The 19,307-nt window shown below is 47.9% G+C and overlaps 1 protein-coding gene across 22 annotated transcripts in view; it reads left to right on the plus strand.

Annotated features, from left to right (window-relative positions):
* DYSF (dysferlin) overlaps nt 1-19,307 on the plus strand; it is a 192,066-nt gene that overhangs the window by 25,811 nt on the left and 146,948 nt on the right. For all 22 annotated transcript variants that reach the window (XM_081156856.1, XM_081156863.1, XM_081156854.1 and 19 more), the window contains exon 4: nt 13,020-13,125. In XM_081156856.1, coding sequence (XP_081012982.1) covers nt 13,020-13,125 — 106 coding nt within the window. The remainder of the gene's footprint in view (nt 1-13,019; nt 13,126-19,307) is intronic.

Genomic DNA, 19,307 nt, shown 5'->3' on the forward strand with positions numbered 1-19,307 from the left:
GGAAGAATTCAGTGAACTGAGTTGAATGAACATTTTAACTAGAACATCTACTCAGTGTCCCCCCAGTTGTCAGGAAGCAAGTGGAAATAACAGGCACGCAGTGACGGTGGTCATCTGATTGTCCTCAGGGTTTCAGGGAGGTTCCATGGGGTCATTGTGCAGCAGCCCTCTTCATTTCTGGGAGTTTTGGGAGGTGTCCTGTGAGCTCATGACTGGTGTTCCTTGGATCTCCTTTCAAGCAGGGGGGCCATAGTCCTCCACTGTCATTCACCCCGCAGCTCCCTCTATCTGGCCTCCTCTCCTTCCTGACCGCCCTCCTCTGCTTCTGTCTGTTTCTAGAGTTCTCTCAATGCCTTGCTTATTCTTTGGTCTCAGAGTCTCTCACTTTCCTTCTTTTCCTTCCTCACCCCCTTTCCTTTTAGTCTTTTTCGCCACTGAGCCTCCCCACGTCTCCTCTCCTCTCTTTCTCCTTGGCTTTTGGGGCAGTGGACACTTCTGTTTCCTTTGAGAGCTGATGGCAGTCTGGGGTGACCTCTGTATACCAGACTGGTCTGCTGACCTGGAGTGGGATCTTGGGAAACACCAGGAGGGGAATCTCATGCTGGGAACTCCCTCCTGGCTGCTCAGCACCCTACCCACCCTCAGCCTGAGGGACCCCAGGGTCAACTGCAGGGGTGAATAAACTTTGTGTTGATAAAATCGGGTTTGAAATGCACATAAAAGGAAACTCTACTTCTATGGATGGGAGACACTCATTGTAAACCCAGCTGGAGGTCCTGGGCTCCTATCCCAGGCTCCACTGAACCACTAACTTCCTGTTTACTCTGGGCTCCTCAGAGTAAACAGGAGGGGAGGTGACCCTGGTCCCTGACCAGCAGTTTTGACCCCTGGGATGTTCAGCCCATAGGTTTCTAATCTAGCTACAGTACAGCATCCCTGGCAGTTTTTACAGACACCACTGTCTGGCCCCACGTGGAGGTTCGGATGTAATTGGTTGGAGATGGGGCCTGTGCATCATTACAACTTCCCAGGTGTCGGGTATTTCTACTGTGCAGCCTGGGGTGAGACCACTCATCTTGACTCCAGACCAGTGCTACCCAATAGAACTTTCTGAGATGACAGAACTGTTCTGTGTTGGCTAGTGTAACTGAGGAACTGAATCTTAAGTTTTATTTACTTTTAATTAATTTTAATAACTAATGTGCCTAGTGGCTGTGTGTTGGACAGTGCAGCTCTAGTTTTAGAACAGTGTTCCAGTCCTGGCAGCATATGAGAATGACCTGGAAGCTTTAAAATAGATCAGTGTCTGGGCTTTGCAGCAAATTGATGAAAGGTTAAACTGGGGTAGGATGCAGGCAGGAGCACTTCTTGGAACTGCCCAGGGGAGGCCAGTGTGCACTAGGGTTGAGCGTCCACTGCCTTAGAGCAATACTGGCACTTCTGCAAGGAATCACAATTTTTTTTCACGGATTAGCTAAGAAATAAATATAATCTGTCACCCTGGTATAGTTTATGTATGTAATTATTAGTGGAAATGATCACCATACAATTATCATGGCCAGAACTGCACACGGTAAAATTGTTAAGGAAATGAAAACCAACTGAAGAATCTTGTTGGCAACTGTAAACATCGACCTGGAAAAATGGGATTTAATAGAACCAAAAAATAAACAAATAAATCTTTGAGCTAAATCTGTGTTGGGAAATTTAAACAAAATAATTGTTATCAGTGACAATGATTTTGGTAAAATAAAAATGAAATTCAGAAAAAAAGGAAAGTTTAATGATATTGTTTAGAAAATGTATCAATAAATTAATTGGGCTTAATTTGTTCTGGAAAATGCTTTTCCAGTGGAAATTAATTAATGTAAGTGTATTTTTGATTTAAATGTTTGATAAATGTAAACATGGAAGCAAAGGTCTCCATGGGGTCAAAACATCCACTTGCCAAAGCTCCAGGGTCAAAATGATGCTCACCTTGACTGCAGCAACTCACTGGCCCAGGTCTGGCCAGGCCTGGGGGAGGGTGGCCGGCTTCAACAGACACATCCAGGATACCCAGTTAAGTTTGAATGGCCTCAGTAGTGCATGGGACATACTTAAATGATTCATTGATTATCTGGAATGTAAACTTAACTGGGAATCCTGTATTTGATCTGACAAGAACCAATTAGGAGGCACTTACTGCTTTTAGGCATTCACAATAGTGTTTCTTTTGGAATGAGCCACTCACAACCTTTTAGCGACCAGGTGACACTATGAAGTGGGGCATTGAGGGGTTTCTCACCCACACACCTTCCCTGTGATCTGTGTTGTCAGCGCTGGCACCTGCACTGGCTAGGAGCCCAGCTCGGGAACCTCCCCGAGGGCCACTGCGCCTTCTCCCTCCTGCACTGCTCTGCCTCCCGCTCCCACACTGGGCTCCAAGAGCTGGTCCAGTGGAATGAATGTGGACTTTGGTAAAAGCTAGGATGCAGTCTCAACAGCTGTGTGGCCTCAAGCAGGTCACCCAAAACCCCTGAGCCTGTTTCTTCCTCCTTAGGGAGTATTGAACCAAACACTAAAGCCTGTCTAAGGGACCTACCACAGGGAGTTGCTCAGTAAACGGTGGTCCCTTATGGCACATTTTTTTCCTACTGTCTCTTGTGCTGTCTTCCTACTGACACCAGTGGCTTCAATCCCACTGATTCAGCCCTTTCCCATCCAAGGCTGCTCTCAGCCACCTATGGTTTGAAAAGAGACTAATTCATACTGAAGTGTTGGTGGCAGCCTATAGCTTGATGTTTTGCTCCTCTTAGGAACCTAGGGGATGCTGCTTTATATGCCAGACTGCTTAGAATAACAAGGGAATGCTAATGGTGAGTGTCAGGGACCACCACAGGTTATGAGGAAATATTTTGGGAATGGGTGTCTTCCTGACACAGGTGACTATCTCCTGTTGGGATGTCTCTGAGCCTGGAGTAGGCCTTGGTGCCCCCAGGGTGGAGGTGGGGGTGTCCCGGTGCCTCCTGGGACCACGGGCTTAATCTGTTGGGGGGATGTGAGCTGAACATGAGTCTTAGTCCTCTTAATAAGAGGGTCCCCATGCAAGAACGCCTGGGAGATGACAGACGCACCTGCGGGGGAGGGTCTGGCCAGTCAGTGCCTACACGCACACCTGGAGTATGTTGATGTGTCAGGAGCAGGTGGTCTCAGTCCCCCAGGCTGTCCACCAGAGCTGAGCAGGGCAGGTGTGGTGGCATGACTTCTCTCAGGGACCCCACTCTCAGTAGTGAGTCTCATCTTGGCACCTCTGTGACTTGGGCCTCTCTGAACCTCTGTTTCCTCATCAGGACAATGGCAATAACAGTACCTACATCGCAAGGTTGTTGCAAAGTTTAAGTGAGATAATGCATGGATGTCAAATGCCTACTCAGTGCTTGGCACACTGCAGGTGCTCGGTATGTGGGAACTATTGGTGGTAGCAGGATCCATAGAGAAGCACATACATACACCACACCTCTGTGTGAATATTGCACTGTGCCCATGCCTCATGCAGACACATGGCTGTACCTGAGTGCACGCCAACATATTGCATACATATATGCACATACAATCTTTTATTAAAAAATTTAAAACCTCACTGAAGTTAACAATTATAAGTATTTTTACAGGTACAAATAAGCTCTATTCTTAAAAAGTTATAAAGGAAAAAGTGCAAGTTCTCCCCCTCCCTTCCCCTTCCCCATTCCTCCTGTGGTGTCCATGGTTGACAGTTTGGTACACACCCCTCCGACTTTTCCTAGGCACGTGTGCATCTGCTTACACTCATGTGTGCACACTTACACAAAAATGGAATCATGCTCTATATAGGTCTGCACCTTGCTTTTCATTCCTTCATCATGAACCCTTTTTCCCAGTGTGGACTGGTCAACCCGTTTTAAGTGGGTCTGTGTATTTCACAGTGTGGGGGTGCCATGCCTTATCCCACCCGAGTACCCTCATTGATTGCTATTTAGATTCTTTCCAATTTCTTGCTCTCGAATGATTTTCCATTGAACATCTTTATCCAAATGTTTCTGTGTAACGTTTTTGTAGATTCTACCAGATTACTTTTCAAAATGTTGTCCTGCTTTATGTTTACCAACAGAGTAAAATGCGTGCCAGTTAGTTTTTTATTTTTGCTAGTGCCGTGGTGGGGGGACATGGTTAGCTTATCATTTGCGTTTCCTTGACTACTTGTGAAGTCGAGCATCTTTGCATGTGTTTATTGCCCGTTGGTATTTCTTTGGCCAGTTACCTATCCTTATATTTTAGTTGCTTGTCTTTTTCTTAGTAATTCACGGTGGTTTGTCTATTTAACCCTCAGTCTGTTTTATGTGTGGAGGGTATTTTCTCCCTGTTTGTCACCTGTCAGTTGCTTTGTCACAGTGTCATTCCACACAGGAATGGATACTCTCTCAGACGTGTGCGTGTGTGTGTGTGTGTGTGCGCGCGCGTGCGCGTGTGCATTTAGACATTTAAAGAGGCAGAGAGGTGGTTTGCTGTTGCTAGAAGCTGGAAAAAGTCGGCCTCAAGTTCGGCCCCTGGCTTTCAGCGGTGCTGCTGGCAGGACCCCCTTTCTGGATGCCTGGGGAAGCTCTTTTGGGCAGGAATATTCACAGTTCACCGTCCCATTGTTCTCAGCCTGCTCTATCTGTATTTTCCATGGGTTTTTATAACTATATTTTGTCCTGGATTCTATCCAGGGCATCCCTGGCTTTCAGAATAGTTTTTGTTTCTTTCTCTGGATTGAAGTGGAAGCTATTTAGAGTTACCCTTGGGCAGCCCCGGGGAATCAGAATTGGGGGGAAGGCTGCCAGAGGCCAGGGGGGCTCAGGGGGTGGGAATGTCCGGCTGTCCCTCACTTCCTGCCCCTTGTGGCCAGGCACGCATGGTCTAGGGCTGGAGAGCTCATGGGTGTCTCCTCCCCTGAGTGCGTGTCTGGCTCAAACAGGGGCTCTCTGGCTTTCCTGTCATGCCTGACACATGGACTCTAATGAGAGGAAGGAACAGCTGAGTCAGTGATGAATGTGTCTACATAGCTTAGTCCATATGTCCTTCTCTTAGGTTAAAAGAATGAGAAAGTGCCCTGGCCGGGTGGCTCCGCTGCTTGGAGCGTGGTCCTCTACATGAAAAGGCTCTGGGTTCAATTCCCGATCAGGGCATGTGCCCAGGTTTCAGGTTCGATCCCCTGTTGGGGCACCTATGGGAGGCAACCGATTGATGTTCCTCTTACATCGGTGTTTCTCTCTCTCTCTCTCCCTTCTGCTCTCTCTAAAATCAAGACAAACATATCCTCACATGAGGATTAAGTAAAAAAGAACAAGAAACTGACACATAGCAACCCTTCTGGAGCTCTTTTTAGGAAGTAATTTCGAAGTTATAGGAAAGCTGCAAAAATAGAACAAAAAACTTCCATATACTGTCTACTCAGATTCATTTGTTGTTAACATTCTGTCCATTGGCTTTGTAATGTGCTCTCTCTCCCCTCCTTCCCCTCCCCCCTTCTCTCTCTCCCATTTGAAGGGAAGTTATATTCCTCATGGCCCTTTGTCCCCAAATACTTCAGTGTATACTTCCTAAGAGTAGGGATATTATTTTGCATTATTAAGTACAGTTATCAACTTCAGTACATTTAACACAGTTGCCATACTTTTATCTAATTCGCTCTTCGTATCAATGGACCACATAATATCTTTCATAGCATTTCTCTGCCCCCTCCCCCAGTCCAGGATCCAGTCTAGACTCGCATATTAAACTTAGTTATCAGGTTCTTATAGCCTCCTTTAATCTTGAATATTTCTGCAGCCTTTGTCTATTACAACAGTTCACATCTTTAAATAATACAATACCCCAATTTTAAAAACTGGAATGCTCCTCATTTAGAGTTTGTCAGGTATTATTCTCACAAATAGATTATTACTAATTCTTGGCCAGGATATGTCTTAGGTGTGTTGTGTCCCTCTCAGGATCTGGCAGCTGTTAAGGTGTTGTTTGATTTTCACACTGTATATTTTCTCTTCTTTCCCCCCTGCCCCCCAAGTCTAAGAGACACTTTAAAACACTGCAGATATGCTGCTCCTCATGAAAACGTCCCCTAGATTTAGCATCCCTGGGGGATTCTTGCGGAATCAACCTTTACCATGCTGGTTTTCCATTGACAGCCCTCCCTCCACGTTTATCAGCCTGGAGTAGCGTGAGCCTTTCCTGCCGGAGGCTCTGGTGGTAGCCCTTGTCTAACCCCACTGCTGCTGCGTATTTGATCCTACCCTGTGCACCGGTCACCCATGCTTTCCCTGGAGCCTCCTGCCTCAGCAGGTGTGATGGTCATCAGGCCAGGTGTCTCATCTCCATCCTGGAAGGACGGTGCTGGATCAGGAAGAATCCCATTCTGGGCCCGGATTCTTCTGTTAGAAAGTTATTCTTTCTCCCTGAGATTTTGAAGGTCTCATTTCTATTCTACCATCAGGAACGACCAACAATTCATCTAACCTCTTCCATATGACAGTGTTTTGAGTTGTGAATCTTGATCTAATTGGGATAGGTACAGGCAGAGAAGGACGGGAAGGTGGTGAATGGGTCGTGAGAAAGGGAGTTGCCGTTGACAAGCCCCATTTATGCTTCAGGCGCATGTAGAGAGTTAGGTAAGTCAGCTTTGATTTTACCAGAAGCTTCAGAGGTGTGCACTATTCCCTTGAAGCTCTGACAGTGCAGGGTGGTTATCCATTTTGTTCAGCCGGTATCCCCAGTACCTGCAGCAGTGCCTGATCCATGATAGGTGCTCACTACACATTTGTCAAATAAATAGGTGACTTTTACAGATGAGGAAACAGGCTCAGAAAGGGTGTGTAAATTGTGCCCAGTCATACAGCTGTCAAGAGGCAGAGCTGGGTTTTCAACTCAGGTAGGATGACTCAAGAACTCTTATTCTCAGTTGCTCAATGATCAATATTTAGTTTTGGAAGATAGTTGAGAGGAAGAATGTTTCCAAATTGTTGCTATAGGTTGAAAAGTAGAGTTTGAAAATGTTGGGGGTGACCCAAAATGGGAAGATAACGGTTGCATGTCTGCCACTGGGGTCACAGCAGGAGCCCTGTGTCACCTTCCTTGGGGTTACTCGGGGAGGAGGGTTTGTCTTACGTTCACTTCTTTGTCAGTGTCAGTATGAGCTGCACCCATGTCTCTCATTTTCCGGCTCCCTAACGTGGCTCCTAGCATCTGAGGCCGTTGTCCTCTCTGGGCTCCTGCACCTTTATTCTCAGCCCACAGCACCATGGCATGGGGGAAGGCTTTGGGTGTCCCCTGCTGGCATGGGGACCACTTTCAGCGGAAGAGCTGCTCTCTTAGGGTCCCTCGGCCACCCTCACCATGGGCGGGTTGCCTCTCTCAGGCTAGTTTCTCCAGGCGGTCCAGCCAGCTGCCGTGTTGCCAGACCTGTACCCTACGCTGGACTCTTCTCTTCTACTTCTGCTCCCTCTCCTCAGGGCCCAGCCTTCATGGCCACACCCTGAAAACTCCAGTGCATAGTGTAGACCTCCCAACCTCCTCATCATATGAGAGTTTAGCCATCTACAGAGTACAATCACTGAGCTTTAAAAAAGTGAGCATTTACCCTTAATCTCCCCAACAAAGAATTAGCAGGCTTGTGACTTAAAATGTAGGTTTTATTATTATTCATCTTCGGTGAGGTCAACAGATTAGGAGACTATTGCCTTTGAAAAGATGGTTGGTTACTCACAATTCCCTAGAGGAGAGGACTGGCCATACCATGCAGGGCCACAAGAGAAGTACCAGGGTCAGTCAGGAGGCAGAGGGGGCGAGGGAAACCATGGGCAAGAGCCTTTACTGTAGTTTCCTCGGAAAAGAACATGCAAGTTTGGGGAAGATGGTTTAGGATTGGTTAGTCTGAATAATTTTGGCAGGTTCTGGGAGTAGTGGCTGTCTGGAGTTGTGTGGTACCTGGCCCTGGGGTGACCAGGGCAGGGGAATAGTGAGTGCCCTGGGATGTGAGAGCCCGTAGTGGAGGATGGGTGTGGGCTCTGGATTGGTTGGTTTGCAGGCGAAAGGTCTACTTGCAGGCGCGTCATTCACTATTTCTAGGAATTCCTTAGCCTTGGGAGGGACAGTCCCTTCAAGGTCAGCAGGCCCCACACAGCAAAGCATCAAAATACAGGAAATAAAAAGGCATGATTATTAATACAGCTTGGACTTTGATTTTTTAAAAATTTGAACCAGATCAAATTTATAGGCTGGGTTCGTTTTTATAGGCTGGGTTCAAATTTATAGGCTGGATAAAGAAAATCAAGAACGTTTTTGTTTCTTTCATGTTGTGCTCATGGGGCTCTGAGGTGTCCTAGCTGGTCTGGGATGGGGTACAAGGCAAAGCCTTTGGGGTCTGGCTCTGCCTGTTACTTATGTGAAATCAGGCAGGTTAAATGCCTTCCCGAGCCCCAATTTTCTCGTCTGTATGGCGGATCGACCAATAACAGTACCCACCCCACAGGACTAGTGTCAGTTTAGATCCGGCAGTGTATGTAAAGTGCTTGGCGCTGTATTCAATACACAGTCTACGGGGTCGGGGGGAAGTTATTACTAAGAGTAAATTCCATGAGGGTGAGGACTGTGTTTTGCTGGATATGCTAAGTAAATATTTGTTGAATGAATAAATTACAAGATTTTAAAAGAGTTCTGTGTTCCATTTTTAAATTTAAATTTTGAGTTGGTAAAATTTTAATTTTTTGTTACAAAAACAAAAACTATAAGAAAAAATGTGGCGAAAATTCTCCCTGTCATCTTTATCTCCCGTCTGCCCAATTCTCACCCTTCCCCCATAGGTACCACTGTTCTTAGTTTCTTATCTATTATTCCAGAATTCTTATGTTATTGCTTAATCACCAATATAAATTTTGACTTTCCTCTTTTGACACAATAGGTAGCATATTAATTTTTTAGAATAGATTTTTTTTGGTATTGTGGTAAAATAAGCATAATAATGATCATCTTAGCTAGTTTTAAGCTTATATAGTTCAATGGCATTAACTACATTCCCATTTTGTGCAGCCATCACCACCACCCATCTTCCTAACTTTTTTCATCTGCAAAACTGAAGCTCTATACCCATTAAACAACAACTCCCATTCTCCCTTTTCTTAGCCTCTTTCAACCACCATTAGACTTTCTGTCCATGCTTTTGATTACTCTAAGTATTGGTAGCATATTGTACGCACTCTTCTGCACGTTTTTAAATTTTTTAAGATTTTTTTCTTTATATCTTTATTGATTTCAGAGAGAGGAAAGGAGAGGGAGAGAGAGAGATAGAAACATCAATGATGAGAGAGTCATTGATCAAGCCTGCAACCAGGCATGTGCCCTCACCGGGAACCGAACCCCAATCGCCTGGATCCTAGGTCGACGCTCAACCGCTGAGCCACGCCCAGCCGGGCCTGCACTTTTTAAAAAAACTTAGCAGTGTATCTGGAAGATTTTTCCATAGAAAAGCCTATGGCGTCCTTCCCGTTTTCCACTGCATGACTGTACGTACTTAACCCCTCTTCCATGATTGACATTTGGATTGCCTCCCGCGCTTGCCTCTCACGAACAATCATGTAAAATGGCCCAGTGTTTTAAAACAAAATTGTTTAGATTTCTTTGTGCTTCATTTAAATAAACTTGCTTAGCCACATTAATTCACACCCACCCACTTAAGGCTCAGATTTGGAGGTCACCACCCCATAGCTCTTCTCCCATCTCCGACGGGGCAGTAGCCCTACTGGATGCTGGATTTGGGAATGAATTCTTTTTCCATGGAGGAAAAATGTGTGTCCTGTCAGTGTGGAAACTGCTCTGACCTCTCCCTCTCTCCCCCATGCCAGTTTCTGTCTCCTTCTGTCTTTGGGAAGGCAGCAGCTCTTCCAGCCCCTACGCTTCTCCTGCCCCACATTCCTGGAACTCCTGAACACGGCTCGGCCAAGAGGGATGGCGGGTCTGGGAGGCTGAGAGCAGTGGCATTTTTCTATGAGTAGGCTGCAGGGGGTGGAGTCAAGGGGGATTCTTTACAACCAACCAGACTGCACACATCCAGGGCTGGCTAGAGGCAGCCTGTACAGGACCCCCCAGGCCCCTCCCTGCTTCATCTGACCCCTACTGAATCCTGTCTGCCACACTTGGCCACTGGTTAGTGCCTACTGAGAGTGGGGCTATCTGATTTGGAAGGTCCCTGGGCCCTAGAGTCTGTGTCCCAGTCTTGATCTCCAGATGGGGTGGGTCTCTTCCCACTCCGGAGGCCCCCAGAATAAAGCTACTGCTCCTCCATCTTCTGTGAAATGAACAGTGGCCATCAGGGTTTCCTGTGATCAAGCCTCAGACCCCTGTCACCTCCCAGGGAGTCTCTCCTCTGCTCCCCCAGCCCCTCCTCCCAGCGCAGTTCTGTGCTGCCCACTCAGGGGCAGCGAGCTCCAAGGCTTTGGGACGGGCTGCCTGCCTGCAGCCCTTCCTCTAGGGGAGTGGGTGCTTGTGAAGCCACCCAGCTCCTCAAAGGGACTTCCAGGGTCTATGGCAGGGGTGGCAGAGGTGGCAGTTGGCCCAGAAAGACATTTAAGGGAGGAAATAACAAACAGTCATTCGTGGCCAGAGATGCCTGAGCTGGCAGGGGTGGGGCCTGTGCTTCCTTTTGCATTTCCTTCCATTGTTCCCACCCCTCTTCCTGGAATTCTCCTGGGGGAGGGGGGGGCACCCGGGCAGGCTGGGTGCCAGAAAGGGAGGCAGAGGAGGCCTGGCTCTGCTCTGTGCCCTGTGGCCCCACTGAGCTCAGTGTGTGCGGCCACTGACCTGGCCTGCTACTCCCTTGGCTCCTCTGTGGGCCTGCCTCCCGCTTCCCCAGGCTGAACCCTCAGGGAATCTGAAGTCTGAGGTTCAGGGCAGGCTCCCTAAGAGGAATTGCTCAAGCAAGTCACTCTACTCTGCTGCTTTGGTTTTCCCATGAAGGACAGGCTGACTCTGATGGCCAGTGTCACATGGATATGTGGGTCCTCTGTATCCCCTGTCTGGTCTTTGTGATAATGCCTGGGTCCTGAGGACACTTCAGGCAATACACTGGTGACAGATGCCTCCTCCTCACTGGCCTGGGGGGGTGGTGGTGAACTGAGGTACAAGTTTGCTCCACATGACAAAGGGATATAACACAAAGCAGTCCAAATTCTAGAAAATGTGACTCTACTAGCATGGTCTCTACTAGAACCCGGAATTACTATTAGTGGACATCTCTCTTTTCAGTCCTTTCTTTAAAGAAATGCTAGAAAAATTGGTCTTGAGCATATATGAGGCTTATTGCCTTGCTAGCAAGGGAATCTGCAAGGTGACCAAGAGTCTGCTGGTTCCAAGAAGGATGGAAATCGAGGGATTTTATTGTTCAGAAGCTTACATAAGCAGCTAGTTTATTTATCATCGTAAGATATACGTGACAAAACTTACCATTTTAACCAGTGTCCACAAAGAAAAGTTTTGTGAGTTTATTTGAGCTGAATTTTGAGGACATGCTCAGAAGCAAAATCTCAATAGATTGAGAAAATGCTCCAGAGAAGGACAGTTTTGCTGTCCCTTTTATGCATTTAAAATCAAAGGAGAAAACGTAAGGAAGGTACATGAAATCCATTGGTGGTAGATTAAGAAGGTAGGAGAAAGCAGTGGGGAAATCTCTAGGATTGGACAAAAAGCGAAATGGAAAGACACATGCTGCTTTTGCGTTGGCCTGTGTGGGGTAGTTGAGGATGAACGTCTGCGGCACGTAGAGATGGTGTGCGGGGAACAAGGTAACAACGAAGGTCTAGTGCCCTGGTGGTCTTGTGCTCCGTCCTCGGGGCTGTGCCTTCGAGAGGTAGGGAAAGAAAATTACTCTGACATGGCAAAGATATGTTCTCCTAGATGTGTGAGAACACTGGCCTGGGCTCCATTAAGGTCAAGATCGACTTTTGCTAAGGAAGCCCGTAGGCCTGGGGTGCCCGCCGTGACCCGAGCCTGCCAGGTTTATCACACAGCCCCTTTTTGCTCACACCATTTTAAGTGTACAGCTCAGTAGCATTAAGTACATTCACACTGTTGTGCAAACATCACCACCACCCTTCTCTAGAACTTTTTAAACAAGGTTTTTATTGAACTTTATTGATCCTCACTTTCTCCCATGCTAAAAATCCTAGTTTCTCATACACACTCATTTACTTTTCACACAATACATACCCAACAGTCTTGAGGTAAGAATACCAATGCTGTCACTAACAATGTAATTCCTGAGAACAGTTTAGGAGATTTTTGCAGTTCTTTTTGTTCTTAGGGATGTACAATCAAATAACTCTGTTTTAAAGTCACTAGCAAAAGTTCTCTCTATATAGTTATAAAGAACTATGACTGGATATGAAGTTCATATTGCTTTTAATTGCTTAGAGATTTATTTTCTCCAGAAATTTTCTGTCACCCTAAACTGAAACTGTGGACTCACTAAATAAAAACTCTTCTTCCCCCTTTCTACCCAGCCCCAGATAACCACTATTCTACTTTCTATCTCTATAAACTTGCCTATTCTAGGTGCCTCGTATAAGTGGAATAATATGTCTTATTCACTTAGCATGATGTCTTCAAGGTTCATCCATGTGGTGGACTGCTGAGGTTTGATGGCGAACACAGCCCTTATGTGGGGCACGTAGGCAGACCAGGGTGTCAGGGCTGGGCCTCTGGGGAGGGGCAGAAGGGGTTAAAGTTGACCTTGGGGGAAGGGAAGGTGTCCCTTGTCCCTCTTGTGCAAGGAGAGGGATCTGGCCTCTCAGGGATGGTGCATGGGGTGACTGAGGGCAGGGGGAGCCTTGGGAGCATCCTAGGTGACTCTGGTGTTCTAGACAGACCAGCTTCTCTGTGTGGTTTGTGTGGTGGTGGTGCTGGTGAGGGGTATGGTGCAGAAGAGTTGGGCATATTAGACTAGTTTTCTATGTTCTACTTTTCCCTCCTCTCAGGTTCCTGGGGGAAGCCAAGATCCCACTCCGGGAGGTCCTTGCTACCCCTAGCCTGTCTGCCAGCTTCAATGCCCCGCTGCTGGACACCAAGAAGCAGCCCACGGGGGTAAGTGCTCATGGAGCCTCAGCACCAGGCCAGCTTCTGGGCTAAGGCCTTGCCTTTCTGAACCCAAAGCTGGGTTATCCCCCAGCTCCCAGCTTCAAAGCCTGGCCCTGCCCCACCAGAGCCTGGGAGGGGCTCTGGGAGGGGCTCTAGGGTGGAAGAGATGGGAGGGGGAGAGGAAGCCTGGCCCCTTTTGCTTACAGGGCTCACGTCTTCCTTGCCTCACACCCGCTTGGCCTGCCCTGGGTCCTTCCTGGGCTTGGTTTTCCAATATCTTCTAGAGCTTCCCACAGCCTTGTTGGTGGCCCCCCCCCCCCCCCCCCCCCCCCCGCCGTCTCTCTGGCAGCCCTTTCTCACCACCCAACCCCCTCAGATCCAGACAATCTGAGTCATTTGGGTCATAGATCACAAGGGAAGGGAGACAGACAGACCTGTCAGACCCCCTTCCTTTCCTCCATTGTCCTCCCCTCCCCTCCCCCAGCCTTCCCAATGCTTTCCCAGTTCTCCCAGACAATCCCTAGCCCTATCTCTGGCCTCCTGTTATTTTTAGTGAGCTAAATATACCCTCAGGGTTCCCGCTTCCTGGTCAGTAGAATTCCTGACCTTCCCTCTGGTAGGCTCCCGGGATGCACTGAGGGAACTATGGATTTGGAAAAACTTCTTCCCTGTGGGTCCCTGGGGTGGGGTTCTGGGCTGAGTTCTTTCAGACAGAGTGGGGCTACCTTGCCCCATGGAGTATGTGTGTGAGTGTGTGTGTGAGTGAATGTGTATAGGAGTGTATGAGTGTAAGTGTGTGTATGAGTGTATATGAGTGTGTGAGTGTGTGCGCAAGTGTGTGTATATGAAAGTGTGAGTGCGAGTGTGTGTGAGTATATATGAGTGTAAGTGTGAGTGTGGGTATGAGTGTGTGATTGTATATATGAGTGTGTATGAGTGTGTGTGTGTGAATGTGAGTGTATATGAATGTAAGTGTGAGTGCGAGTGTGTGTGAGTATGTGAGTGTATATGAGTGTGTGTGTGTGTGTGTGTGTATGGGGAGGCTTGGTGAGTCAGAGTGGCTCGTCTGTGCAGAGCTCTGACTGGAATCACTACCGGGCACTGAGACCTAGAGAAAGAGGGTGACTGACTGAAGTCACACAGGGAATTGATGTGCAAATGAGGACACGAGTCCGAAAGTGCATCTCCCAGACGCTCAGGGGTGGAAGGGACGTGAATGGACTCCTGGTCTACTCCCCTCTGGGTGCTGCACCTTCCTCCTGAGGAGTCTTAGGCAGTGAAGGCTGGGATTCTTCCTTGACGGGGCGATGCCGCTTCCCAGGAGAATCCGGTCCTTTCTCAGCCCGTGCTCGCTGGTGCACATGCTGGTTTAGTGCAGCATTCCCTGAGCCTGTGTCCCCTCTTGACTTCCCTTTGAACTCCCCAGTCTCCTAATGCTTCTAATTGTTTCTAGTTCCAATTTCCAATTTCCAGTGTAGGTGTGTGGGTTTTCCCCCCAAACCACTAAGCAAGTCTCTGACACCACCTGGGTGTCCTACAATTCAACTCAGTTCTGATGCCATCTGATGCCATCTACCTGGAGATGGCATCAGGTTACGGGCTCAGTCTTGCATGACTGATGCCCCCGCCCCTCCCCTGGGCATGCCAGTCACAAGTCCAGGTTGTCACCTATGCTTCTGACCAACTAGCTATATAGATTGGAGGTTCCAACAACCCGTCCTTGGATTCGATTAATTTGCTAGAGCGGCTCACAGAACCCAGAGGGCCATTTTACTTCCTAGATTACTGGTTTATTATAAAAGGATATAGCTTAAGAATAGCCAGATGGAAGAGCACATAGGGTAAGGTGTGGCGAAAGGGCGAGGAAGTTCTGCGCCCTCTCCAGGCGCACCAGTCTCTCCAGTCTCCACCTGTGTGCTCACCAGCCAAGAGGGCTTCAAACCCTGTCCTGTTTTTTTTTTTTTTTGGTGGGGGGGTCTTCATTACACAGGCACAACTGATTAAATCATTGGCCATTGGTGAATAAACCCAATCTCCAGCCCCTCTTTCCTCCCTGGAGGTTGGGGTCCTAGGGGAAGATAGAGGTACTGAGGGGGTAGGAGGAATGTGGGGCTGCAAGTTCCAACCCTCTAATCACATAGTTGGCTCCATTGGCAACCAGCCTCCACCCTTAGGTGCTTTCCCCAAATCACCATTAATATAGCAAAAGACACCTTTACTGCTCTTATCACTTAGGAAATTCTGAGGGTTTTATGAGCTCTGTGCCAGAAACGGTGTAAGACCAAAATATACGCTATTTCTTATAAATCGCAATATCAAATCACTATGGTCAAGAAGGACTCCAGGGAGTTCTGAACTCCCTCTTCAGGGGACCCTGGAGAGGGCTGTAGCTAATGTAAAGGTGTAGAGCTAATGGAGAGATGGTAGGCATCCAGCAACTGGTGAGAGATACTTTGAGTCAGGGGATCTGGGCTGTGCATCTCCATCACATCTCAGGGATGGGACTCCTGCTTTGCTGTGTGCCTGGTCCCCAATGCCTCCAGCCAGGGTTTCTCACTTCCGGGCTGAGCTGCACAAACCTTTCTCCACTCTAGCCCTATGTGCACCCAGAACACTGGGGGTTCCTGCAAGTTCTGCACTTGCTCCACTCCAAGCCCAAAGGCGCATCTACCCTCTGAGACAGAGCTTCTCACACTTGGTCCCTGTCCATGGGGCTGAGCCAGGCTGATGACATCCCCAGAGGCCTCACCTGTCTTCCTCTCACTCTTGGTTCCCATGACCTGTCTGCGCTTCAGCTCACCAGCTGGGAACCTGCTGTCTTCTCTTCCCTGGGCTGGGATCCCTGGTTGTCTGCAGAGCTTGTCAATCCTTCACAAACCATGTCTCCAAGAAGGGGTTATGAGGGCCAGTGGTGATTCATGGGGGAAGAGGGCTGGTTCCAGCTTGGTTTAGCTGACAGCTGAGCACAGCCTGGGGGAGATGGGCTTCCCTCCCTGAAGCCCAGGATGCCTCCACAGCTCTGGCCTGTGGCGAGGGTCTGGGACTCTTTTAGTCCCTGTGAGAGCACTAAGTCACAGTGCAGCCCTGGGAAGGTCCCAAGACCCTCTGAGCTCGGGCTTCCCACCTGGGACCTGGGGCCGGTTGCACTGCAATGGGAGGCACAGACAATTGGGGATGTGACAGAAGGGACAGAGCCCTGCGAGAAGCTGTAGCTTCTCACTGGCCTTTTATCGAAGCTGATTTCTGGGCTGAGCCCGATGGGCAGTGTATGCTAGGTGTCCCCAGTTGATTGTAACTCACATTGCCTCAGAGGGCCAAAGGAGCCTGCTGATGCAGAGATAAGAGTGAACACAGGGCCTGTGGAAACCTTAGAAAACCCTGGAAAGGCTGAGAGGAGGACACTGCTGTAGGCTGGGTGTGTACTCCATTTGCCTGTCACTCAGTGTTCTTGCCTAAGTCCCTTCAGATAGGGCACGCTGGGCTGTGTGCCGTGAGAAGACGCCAAATCTATCCTCAGATTCTAAACTGAAGAGGAAAACACTGTCCCTGTGCTGGGGGAGCCTCCAACCATGGGGTGTGGACACATGTGAAGGAAAGAAGTAATGTGCTTAAAAATGTCTTTCGAGAGATAGCAGCTTGGTAATGAGGGTCTGGCTACTCCATGAACACTGTGTCGGCATCGCCTCAGTTATAACAGCCAGAGTCAGATCAGAAAGAGAAACCGCTGGGTGACAAGAACACATGGAACCTAGTTGTTTGGTGGGTTGGAGCGCCAGAAGGGTCTCTGCGTGTTGGGAGCAAGGACCTGAGGTGGGGCTGAGCACCATGGGGTGCGTGAAGAACTCCAGAGCCCAGCTGCATAGCCTGTGGGAAGATCTGATGAGTTGTCCCCTCTCTTTGCCTTTGGTTTCTTTGGTCCTCTTAGCCTGGGGGCCATACAGGACCCTCCAGAATTCTGTGATATTGTTGACTGTGACCCCAAGATGGCAGGCATGAGTGACCAAAGTTTCTGCCCAGACCAGTATGTGTTGGTGGACATGTGACTGACTGATAATGGTCTTGTGGAGGATGTCTGCATGGTGCTGGGTTGGAGACTTGAGGAATGGAGCTGTCAAGCGGGGGTACTTTAAGAGAGTCCTGCTGGGGGTTGTAGGCCAAAGTCATGTGGTCCCGGAAATATCTTTTTCCAGACCCTTTCCTTTCAGTCTGTGTCTTTCAATCTGACGTCTCTTGCAGACTGCACATGTAAGGGTCTGTTTTGTTATCCATCCAGTCACCATATGTCTTTTGATTGGAGCATTTAATCAATTTGCATTTGAAGTAATTGTCAATAGATAATGTATTTATTGCCATTTTATTATTCATATTTTTAATCATTTTTTCCTTCCCTTTTTTGGTTAATCCTCTCCTTAAGGATATTTTTTCCATTGCTTTTTAGAGAGAGTGGGCTCATCAACTTTTTCAACAGAGTCCTTTAGAGCAAAAGGATCCAGTTAAGGATCATGTGTTGTGTTAGTTGTTTTGTCTCTTTAGGCTCCTTCCCTCTGGGAGAGTTCCTCATCTTTCTTTGACTTTATGATCTGGTGACCCTGACATTTTTGGAAATGCAGGCTTGTGATGTGAATACTGTCCTTCAGTTTGGGTCGGTCTGGTGTGTCCTCATGATTAGACTTATGTTGTGCACCTTTGGCTGGAATATCACACAATGATACTGTGCTGCCCTTGTATCCTGGAGTGATATGACTTTGATTTGTTTCATTACTGAGTTATTAAGCTTGCTCATTTGGTTAAAGTAGCATTTGCTGGGTTTCTCCACGAATCCTGAGTCCATTCCCCTAAGGAGTAAGGATTTGATGGGAAGGTACTTTTTGTAAAGACCCAGTGCCTTATATAACTTTTACCCAGCAGTTTTAACAACCATTGTTGGTTTTTGGTTGGGTTACTTATTGTTTTGATGGTTGTTAAATGGTAGTATTCTAAATCAGTTATTTTTTTCCTGCATGAATCAGTTGACATTTCATTGTAAGAAAAGGCTTCCTTCCTATTTTATTTATTTCCGTATGGATTCATGTATTCCTCTTTTATTCAATGGTTTACTGTTACTATCATTTATTTTCATGTTTAAATTGTTCCAGATTTGGCCAGTGGCAGCCACTGACTGTGTGTCCTTCGACATGTTTCTATCATTTTTTGAATATTTTCTTGCTTTCTGGCATGAAAATATTTCAGAGTTATTTTCCACCGACTCTGACCTAACCTTGGAATGAGTTATTTCTCCAGAGTGCGAATTGCCTTTTGATGAAGGGGGGAAAAATATAGATGTCCAGATCCACCCAGACCTGAATTGGAGTCTCCAGGGGTCAGGCGGGGTTGTGGATGCGTCTGGGTGTTTGCAGCGGGCCCCAGAGGCTGCTCTTTGCCCTTTGAGTTGCAGTAGCTTGCGGTGCGAGGGCGAGGCGCGCTGGCTGCGTACGTGGCGACACCTGGTGGCGGTTTAAGGAACCTGCCGCGGCGGGGAGGCAATGCCTCGGATCCCGGACTTTAAAGGGTCTCATTGCTTCCCCGTCTCCTCCAGGGTCTCCTGGGATGTGGACCTAGCTCTGTTCTCCTTCCTCAGTGTTCTGAGCCCCACGCTCCCACCAGCCCTGCCTTTACTTAGCCTGGCTGCCCCTGCTCAGACCTCAATCTGGAGGGTTCAAGCCCCAGGCCTGAATATACATTCAGGGTCTCGAGCATCTTGTCTCAGAATCAGAATTTGCTCCAGGAGTTTCTGGACACCTCTAATATTACTCAGTAGAGATAGATGCCTAGTGAATTGTACTGGAGCCACTCAGGTGATATTATGCATCATTAACAATTATGTTTATAAAGGGTTTGTCAAAACTTGAGGAAATGAGTATTGTCTAACATTAAGTAAAAGAAAAGCATTTTATATATAACAGAGCTGCACACTGTTTAAAATGATTAGAGAGCCCTAGCTGGTTTGGCTCAGTGGTTAGAGTGTCGGTCCTCAGACTGAAGGGTCCTAGGTTCGATTTCGGCCAAGGGCAGGTACCTCGGTTGCAAGTGCCATCCCCGTACTGGTTGGGGCGTGTGCAGGAGGCAACCAATCGATGTGTCTCTCACATCAGTGTTTTTCTCTCTCTCTCTCCCCCCCCCCCCCTTCTACTCTCTCTGAAAAGCAATGG

The sequence above is a fragment of the Miniopterus schreibersii genome (genome assembly GCF_964146895.1).
Source record: "Miniopterus schreibersii genome assembly, chromosome: 13".
Taxonomy (NCBI): domain Eukaryota; kingdom Metazoa; phylum Chordata; class Mammalia; order Chiroptera; family Miniopteridae; genus Miniopterus; species Miniopterus schreibersii.